The 8,930-nt window shown below is 50.6% G+C and overlaps 1 protein-coding gene across 1 annotated transcript in view; it reads left to right on the top strand.

The window, feature by feature from the left end:
• The first annotated feature begins 397 nt into the window (after positions 1 to 397).
• Positions 398 to 8,930, top strand: part of TPX2 (TPX2, microtubule-associated) — a 9,249-nt gene continuing 716 nt past the window's right edge. Inside the window, exons 1-16 of the mRNA XM_010158190.1 lie at positions 398 to 500; positions 766 to 891; positions 1,073 to 1,187; positions 1,711 to 1,842; positions 2,316 to 2,366; positions 2,497 to 2,619; positions 3,018 to 3,151; positions 3,417 to 3,574; positions 4,400 to 4,571; positions 4,681 to 4,819; positions 5,328 to 5,544; positions 5,764 to 5,862; positions 6,551 to 6,727; positions 7,103 to 7,249; positions 7,719 to 7,830; positions 8,460 to 8,647. Of these exons, the coding sequence (XP_010156492.1) occupies positions 398 to 500; positions 766 to 891; positions 1,073 to 1,187; positions 1,711 to 1,842; positions 2,316 to 2,366; positions 2,497 to 2,619; positions 3,018 to 3,151; positions 3,417 to 3,574; positions 4,400 to 4,571; positions 4,681 to 4,819; positions 5,328 to 5,544; positions 5,764 to 5,862; positions 6,551 to 6,727; positions 7,103 to 7,249; positions 7,719 to 7,830; positions 8,460 to 8,647 (2,193 nt within the window). The remainder of the gene's footprint in view (positions 501 to 765; positions 892 to 1,072; positions 1,188 to 1,710; positions 1,843 to 2,315; positions 2,367 to 2,496; positions 2,620 to 3,017; positions 3,152 to 3,416; positions 3,575 to 4,399; positions 4,572 to 4,680; positions 4,820 to 5,327; positions 5,545 to 5,763; positions 5,863 to 6,550; positions 6,728 to 7,102; positions 7,250 to 7,718; positions 7,831 to 8,459; positions 8,648 to 8,930) is intronic.

Raw genomic sequence — 8,930 nt, 5'->3', positions numbered from 1 at the left:
GGAAGGGCAAATCAGTTGCTCTCTGGAAAAGCTTTGTCCTCTGAAGTCCTTTAAAAAATACAATTTAGCACCTACAGGTACAAAGAAAACCTTCCGAATGTGATCTTTTGTGATAGTTTTCACCCTGCAGAGGTCAACAGGAGTGAAACTTCCCCAGCTTTGCCGCTCGGCAGTGGAATGAAACCCAATGTTGCTTACGAGGTGTTCTGCCCAAAGCTGTGCATGAGGGGCAGGACAGCGTACCCAAAACTGTCCCAGTGGCTGTCTCGACCCTGTGCAGGGGAAGGGCACTGGGGGGTAGTTTGGCTGACGCTGGGGGTTGGTGTCATGGCTGACTGACACTCGTTGTCTCGGACTGTAGCACCGCAAGTAGAGCGCTCGTGGGGACGGCGTGAAGATGTCTCGCTCGCAATCTCGCTATTCCTTCGATGTCCCAAACCCTTGCATCGACTTTGCGACTCTGAACGACGATGATGTGCACAATGCCGACTCCTGGTTCGGTAAGTCGCTCCCAGCTCCTTGGTTGGTTTTCTCTGTGCCCGAGGGCTTGGTTGGACGCTTGTTTTGGGCCTGGCTTCCGTGCTGATGGATCAGGCGTGTTAACAGCATCATTCATTGGGTATGGGGGTGTGTGTTTTGGTTTTGTATTTAAAATTTGCCATCTGTAACTTGACAGATGACTTTGTTAACATCATAATGAGATTCTGAGATTTTGTTGAGAACTCCTGCTGTAGTATGTGTAGTGAAAGTCTCTTTTCCTCACAGACCAAAAAGCCAACCTGGAGAACATCCCTCCTGCGGAAAATCTGGCAAAGGTCTTGCAGAACAGCCCCGCTTTTTCAAAGCCTGATCTTGTCCTGTCTTCTGTCACACCACAAGAAGTAACAATGGGTAAGCTGGCATGGTATGGGGGTTGGGAGAGAATCTCTCTTTCCTGCTTCTCACTGGCAAAATGCAAAGGCCTCAGCCTGGCTTTTGGGGGACCATCTTCATCTATCGTTGTCTAGCAAGGCCTCGTACTTTGGCTTTTTAGCATTCCTGTGTGTGAGCTGACGTTTGTCGCTGCTCTCAGGTGAAAGCCATGGCGAAGGGGACGGTGAATGCACGCAGCCCGCTGTGAATCCTGGGAATATTGTTGAATCCCTGTCGAGCTGGAGAGCGGCTGTTCCTGCCGTGGCCTCTCAAAGGTGAGACGCTTGTGCGTGTTTGCATGAGGATCGATGATGGTGTAACTAAGCAGGGGATCTGCAGGTCTGGGGTCATCCTATGGGTCTGAAGCTCTCCAAGCCAGAGATCCTGTACTGGGACAGAGACCTGCTTGCTGAGCTGGAGAGACAGTCTCTAGGGGTGGGAATGTAATGCAGTGGCTCACATACTTGCCAAATGACTCAGTAGCACTAGGAGCTTCTGGAATGTGAGGATATCTGAAACTGGGGTGGCTTATAATGTTTGTTTGTATCTGCCCAAGCTGGGCAGAACCCGTTGATGTGAATCCATGGGGCGCTGTGCACTCATATGTACCACGGAATATTAATTTATGGATTGTTAATTGATAATCCAAATAGAGCAGGAATTATTCCTGTGAAACACAGAATTTGCGCTGGGTGTGGGTTGGAGTTGGGTGACGCGCCGCTGTACAAAGCCTTACGCAGAGTGTGTGCCTCCTCAGACCTGTGGGACAGCTAACCTCCGTTTTCTGTTCCGCTCCAGGGCGGGTAGAAGACCGGCTACGAAGCAGAAGAAAACACGGCAGCGCAAACGGCCGGCTCAAGTCCACACGGAGAGAAGTGTTACTGCTGCGGTCAACAAGGAAGAGATTCCACCCTCGAAGAAAATAAGAATGTACGCCAAAGCCCTTCTGTTTTGGGCTGGGAAGGGGGATACAACTGTTTGTTTGGAAGGGATTTCCACAGGGCTGAGGGCTCTCGCAGGTAGGGGTGACCAAAACCTGATTCGTGATACTGGTGTCATAAACAAGAACAACTGATTAAAACCTGATGGAAATGCTCTATTTGGAGGTAGAGATGTGAATGAAATAAGCAGGAGTTTAAGCTCCTTACTCCAGGCTTAGTGTCTGTCAGCTAGCTTCAAATTTGGCTTATCTTGTCCATCAGGAGTCATCAGCTATGGGTTGCAGCTAAAATATTTCTCAAATTAACTTAACCACTAAGATATCATAGGGTGATAAGCCCGAGGCTGGGAAATTGGAGTGCGACCTCTCAAACGCTGTGGTGCCTAGGTGAATTACAGCACACCCTCCTCCTGAAGAAAAGCCCGAGTTCCAAAAACTCAGTCATTCATCTTCCCTTCTGCAGCCTTAGAGCGTCAGGGAAATCTAGACGCTCGGTACCGGGGCGTGTGGCGAAGTAAGGCCGGTGTGGTGTACCGTGGAGCTCATGAGGTGTTGGGATTTGTGTGGTGGTGAGAGCTGGAGGTGATCTTTCATTTAGAGCACTGTTAATTAGAGTGCTTTGCCCTAACAACTCATTACCTTAGTTCTCACAGCAGAGAGAAGCTGACAGAAGTAGCCATGAAGAAGGAGCCCCTGCAGAATCCTGACCTCTCCCCAGGGAGAGGGAAAAGCAAACTGACCGTGCCCTCCACGCCAACAATGTTAAAGTACGTAGCTTTCTTGTGCCTTGTCTGTGCTAATCACCGTTGATTTAGGTGACAGCCCTGGCTAGAGCGCTTTCAGCTTAGCACGCGATGGTGTCGCATTTACTAACCACCGGGTCACAGCAGCGCCGTTGGGGTGAAATTCAGCTGACCCTGTGCGAAGGAAGGCCTTTGCTTTTAATCTGGGGAGAAAGCCGCTCTTGCTAATGGGTGAAGCATGCGTACAGGAAACGTTTATGCAGAATGGGAGTTAGCTGCAAGCTTTCTTGAGCAGATAAACCCCAAACAGCTCTTTTCTGAAGAGTACGCCTGTAAGGAACGATGCTGCTGCCGAGCAGTCGGAGATGAGTGTGTCCCTTTGCACTTAAGGTGTGTCTCAGTCTTTTCACGTGCCTCTGCAGGAGAACCCATCTTTCTGGCAAGCTGAAGAGTACGGAGGAGCAGGAGCTGGAAAAGATGCAGCAGTTGCAGCGGGAGGTTATGGAGTTGCGGAAGAAGAACGAGGAGTCTCTGAAAGCAGCTATTGCTGGGGCAGGTGGGCTCAGCTGGAGGGTGCTGTGCCAGTACCTTTAGAAACAAACACTGAGATTTTGTAGTAACTGTTTAGGGTTAGGTGGCTTTTAATGCAGATCAGTCCCTAAACTGCCTGGGGTTGGGTTAGTTTGGGTTTGCTCCTGTTTTGAGAGGTTATAGATGAGTTCTCAAAATATATTCAAGTTATTAGAAATTAAATGCCTTATTTTTTTACTCTCCCCCTCACCCCAAAATGCTTCCAGACCTTACATGCTCTTTTTCCTTAGGACAACCTGTGAAGAGAGCTGTTGGTCAAGTAACAAAGCCAATTGACTTCCACTTCTGCACGGAGAACAGAATTAAACAAAATGTGGAAAGCCAGCCTGGGAACGAGTACAAGGAACTGGATTTTAAGGCGGGCCTGAGAAAGCATCCTCCTTCTCCGGTGAGAACCAGAGCGTTGCCAGCACTTGGCTGGCTGATTCTTGATGTCACCTTTCTGCTTTCGCAATGTGTGTGGTGCTGGTAACCCACGAAGGGCTGCCACACGAAGTGAGCGTTGTGCAAACATCGCTGTTGTCTCACTGCTCCTGTTGAAAAGGGGCCTTTAATGTTGTGTTTTTATGGTTGTTACACTTCATGCTTTAATCACGGAATCCTGGGTTGGTTTGGGTGGGAAGAGACCTCAAAGCCTCTCCAGTCCCACCCCCTGCCACGGGCAGGGACACCTTCCATAGCCCAGGTTGCTCCAAGCCTCATCCAGCCTGGCCTTGGACACTCCCAGGGATGGGGCATCCACAGCTTCTCTGGGAACCTGTCCCAGTGCCTTCCCACCCTCTGCGGGAAGAATTCCTTCCTGATGTCCCATCTCCATCTCCCTCTTTCCATTTAAACCTGTTACCCCTTGTGCTGTCACTCCCTGCCCTTGGAAAAAGGCCCCCCCCCAGCTTCCTTGTAGCCCCCCAGGCACTGAAAGGGGCTTTAAGGCCTCCCCGGAGCTTCCCTTCTCCAGGCTGAACCCCCCCAACTCTCCCAGCCTGTCCCCATGGCAGAGGGGCTCCAGCCCTTGGAGCATTTCACTTTGCAGAATCTTCCAGGCCCTGCAGTGTCCCAGGGTGGTTGGTGCATGTTAACACTTACATCTGGTGTGAAGCGTCACCTTTTCACTAGGGGGACGGGACAGGTTCCATGAATCAGCAGGGAAAGGAAATGTCATTAACGTGTTCCCTGTTAAACAGCCATAATAACTGTAGGGTTTTTTTGTCTCCAGGGACGAATGCCGAAGGGACCCACTGTCCCCAAACCCTTCAATCTGTCCTACGGAAACAAAAGAAGATTTGAGGAAACGACATCAGAATACGTGTCCCTTGCTGAGCAGATAGAAGCATTCCAAAAGTCCACACCCTCTCGTTACCATTTGAGGAGCAGGAAATCTGATGAAGGTGAGCAGCCCTGGCTATTTCCAGCCGGGAGGATGTCCACCAGGACAGTGGCAGAGCAAGAATGATGCTTTGAGTGCTCTACTGAGTAGATTGTGACTTGAATTTACAGGCCCAGCTCCTGGAAAGCTGGTGAAAGCTCGGCTAACAAACCCTAAAACGCCTCTGCTTCTGACAAAGCAGCGCTTCCGGCCTGTCACCTGCAAAACTGCAGCGGAGTTAGAAGCGGAGGAAATAGAGAAAATTCAACAGTGAGTAAAGGTTTACTCTAGTCCTCCAAGAGAGAATCTTACTGTTCTGGGAGTATCTTTCAGATGCCAAAATATAACTTCTCAGGAGTTACCCTTTCTGTGTAAAAGAATGAGTAGCATAACTGAGCTTCCTTCAGCTTGTGTGTAATCCTGTGGCTCGATTGTAGGGATGTGAAAAGCAGACAATTCGTTTTATAGGTGTTTTCAGGGGAGCTGATCTTGGGTTTGAGTACAGCTTGTGAGTAGTAAAACAAGTCCAGTATAGCCTGCGTGCACTTCAAAACTCTCCTGTAGGCAAAGTTTTGGGTTTCCAAGGAGCAATCCATAAGGTTTTCCTTAACGCCTTGCTGTTTCAAAAGCAAAGGAGGAGTTGCTAACCAGAGCTGCACGCTATGTAACCTGTGTGTGCGGCACAACTGCTGCTGCACCTGACTCGCTGCGAGAAGCCGTCTGCTAGAAGCTGCATCTTGCCACGTCCAACACGTCAGTGACTGTCTCTCCCACGTAGGTACAAATTCAAAGCGCGAGAACTCGATCACAAAATCTTTGAGGGTGGCCCGCTCCTGCCCAAGAAACCTGTTGTGAAGGAACTCACCCAACCCATTGGCTTTGAATTGGAAATAGAAAAAAGGATCCAGGAACGTGAGAGTAAGAAGCAGCAGGAGGAAGAGCATTTTGAATTCCATTCCAGGCCATGTCCAACAAAAATCCTGGAGGACGTTGTGGTAAGTTTAGTAATCCCCCAGACCTGGGAATTGGGACTGAGGTGGCAGTTAGCTTCAAAATATCGAGCTGTGTTGCATTATGTATTTCATAATCTTCAGCGAGCACTGTCTGTCACTGCGTAGGGGCCGCAGTGAGCATGGGCGGTGCTACACTGGGTTGTTGCTCTGTAGCACTTGGTTTTGGCACTTGGGTAACTCCTTACTGGCTCTTCCAAACAGGGTGTTCCAGAGAAGAAAGTGCTTCCTGTTACAGTCCCCAAGTCTCCAGCCTTCACCTTGAAAAGCAGAACCCGAGTGTCTGGCAAAGATGAGGAAAAGGTAACCTGCGAAGGTCGAGCCTCCTGGTAGCCCCAGGGTGGCTGCCTTGGCCAGCCCGCCGCTCCTCTGCTGGCAGGATTGGCCTGGTGAGCCCCATCCCTCCGGTCAGACAGTGCCTCCAGTGTCCCTTTCTCTGTTCTCTTCCCTTCGAACCAGCTACATGCTGCTCCTCGTTCCTAGAAGCTGAATTTTCATGCAGAATGAAATAACTCGCCTGGAACGTGAGGGCACAGAGTAGGGTCGCTGTGGTGTGGCCACCGCAGGAGGAAAGCAGACCGCTCACGTCTCTGAGGGACGTTGTCCTTCCCTACTCTGTCACTGAGAAGGGCAGGTGCTGCACGTGAGGTCTCCCCTCTCTGCAGTCACTCCAGATCCCTGGAGATTGGAATATATCATGTCCTTCCTCCTTTCCCTCTTGTGAAGAGGATGTTAAAGAATTACAGTCTAATTAGGATGAATACCAAAACTGGTAGCAGTTGGGAAAGAGGAAGGACTTGCCTGGGGCTCAGGATGCCTGTCAGTCAGTACGTTTTGGATTACTCATTTTGCAGCGTCCGTAGCGTTTGCGAGACGCTGCTGTGTCCCTTATTAAAGGGACTGCAGTATTCATGGCTCCCTTGGGCGGGACTTGCAGCCTTTCTACAAAAATCCCGTGCCTTATCAGATCCTAACGCTGATGTCCCTTCAGGAGAAAGAAGCGGTCCCTGTGATCAAAGCGAACCCTATGCCACACTACGGGGTGCCCTTCAAACCAAAAATGCCAGACCAGAGGCACGTGCACGTTTGTCCCTTCTCTTTCGATGCCCGCGACAGAGAGCGGCAGATCCAGAAAGAGAAAAAAATAGAAGAATTGCAGAAGGAAGAGGTAAGAGCCAACAGCCACCTTGGATTGCACGCAAATGAAAAAGGGTGTGTGGGACTCCCGGCGTTGTGCTGGGTTGGCTGTTACACTTCCAAAGTTCCTGCCTCTGAGGAAAGGGCAAGAAAGATTTCCTGTTGTTTCACAGAACCATGGAATGGTTTGGGTGGGAGGGACCACAAAGCCCCCCCAGCCCCACCCCCTGCCACGGGCAGGGACACCTTCCATAGCCCAGGTTGCTCCAAGCCTCATCCAGCCTGGCCTTGGACACTCCCAGGGATGGGGCATCCACAGCTTCTCTGGGAACCTGTCTCAGTGCCTCCCCACCCTCTGCGGGAAGAATCCCTTCCCTAGATCTAATCTACATCTGCTCTCTTTCAGGTGCCGAAGTTCAAAGCGCTGCCTCTGCCTCACTTTGACCACGTTAAGCTCCCAGAAAAGAAGGTCAAAACTCCAACCCAGCCGGAACCCTTCAATCTGCAGGTGGATGAACGGGGAGCTGCCAAGCTGCAGAGCTGGAAACACCAGGTAGGGCGAGGAGGGCCAGACTTCATGCAGAGAGTGCAGTTGTGATCGACTTCCCAGCATGCCCTGCTTGAGTTAACTGAGATCTGAGTCTGAGCAATGAATTCTTCTGTCCTTGGCGTGAGGCTTGTGCTGTGGGTGAAGGGTTGGGGGTTTTCTCTCCCTTTATGGTAAGCGATGGGATTTACCAGACGTGCAGCTGGTCCTTTTGACCATCTCTGAGCTCGGGGGTTTACTGATGTATAAATCCTGCTTTCCTCACCTGGAGTCTGCAGTGGCCACCTGACGCTTCCTTCAGGCCATCTTTGGCAGAAGTAACAGGCAGACCCCAAGTGACACAACTTTGAGGCTTTGATATTATTTTCTATAAAATAAATTGATGTAAGCCAACCTTCCAGTGTTGGGAATGCCGGAGTGTGGGGAGATGGTCTTTTTATGATGCCTGGGGTTGATGAGCTCTCTTCTCTTGCAGCTTGAGGAAGACCTGAAAAAACAGAAAGAGGCAGCATGTTTTAAAGCTCGGCCCAACACCGTGGTGTACCAGGAACCTTTTGTGCCTAAAAAGGAAAATAAGCTGTTGTCAGGTAGAATTACAAGTACTTGCTGCACGGGCTTGGCTGATAACTGGGAACCCATGCAATTAAGCGATGCTTAGACTGGCTGTTGCCTCTTTATCGGCACAGCCAACAGTGCCACGCGCTTAATCAACTCATTCCCTAACAGCTCGTGTCCCCGGGGAGCCGGGGGAGTTTCCTCTCCGCTGCCCCCCTGTCCTGCGCTAACGTGGCAGCTGTATTTAACAGCCACGTTACAACTGGCAGATGATTGATGTGTGCTAGCTTGGGATAAGGGTAAATGGGATGCGAGGAGCTCCCTGCAGACAGCTGGCATTTCTGCAGCCGCTGTCAGTCTCTTCCTCCCGTTTCTAACGAGATGAAGGCTCGACTAAACTCGGTAGGGTATAAAACCAGCCAAAACACTCGTTTGTACTAACAATTGTGTGCTTGCTCCCTCCTCCGAGAACACCCCTGCCACGTCTGCGTTCACACTGCTCGCGTTTGGGCACGAGGGTTTTCTCTTTTACCGAAACCTGGAGGTACTTACTAACCGCCCCTGTACGGTGAAGCGCTCCGGAGGGAGGCTCGCCACTGGTACTGCTCTGCTTGACTGGCTGTCTTTGCACCAACCTTATCTCCTCTATTTCCAAACTTAGAGAGCCTTTCTGGTTCTGTAGTTCCTGAAAACTTTGAGCTGGCAACGGAAAAAAGAGCTAAAGAGCGGCAAGCGTTTGAAAAACACTTGGCAAACAGAGAAGCCATAAAGGAGAGATATCGGGAGCAGATGAGGCAGCAGCAAGAGGAGCGGGAGAAGGAAGAAGTCACTAAGCTAAGGCAAGAAATGGTAAGTCAGCTATTTCCGAGCAGGGGCTGTGAAGTAACCCCCCGGGCATGTGCGGATGTACTGCCTGAGCTCGTGTCAGCGCTGAGCTGCGTTAGGACTCTGTTTTCAGGTTTCCCTGTTGCAAACTGACTCCTCGTTAACTTTACAACTGGTCTTAAACAGCAAAAAGGCAGCTCTGCTGAGAGCACTGATAGTTTTTTGGAGGTATGCATTGTCACTGGAGCAGAATCGTGGAATGGTTTGGGCTGGAAGGGACCTCAAAGCCCACCCAGAGTCCTACCCC

Source organism: Eurypyga helias, unplaced genomic scaffold (assembly GCF_000690775.1).
Source record: "Eurypyga helias isolate BGI_N326 unplaced genomic scaffold, ASM69077v1 scaffold45758, whole genome shotgun sequence".
In the NCBI taxonomy this organism is placed as follows: domain Eukaryota; kingdom Metazoa; phylum Chordata; class Aves; order Eurypygiformes; family Eurypygidae; genus Eurypyga; species Eurypyga helias.
The sequence above is the reverse complement of the archived record's forward strand: the minus strand, read 5'-3'. Positions and strand labels throughout refer to the sequence as shown.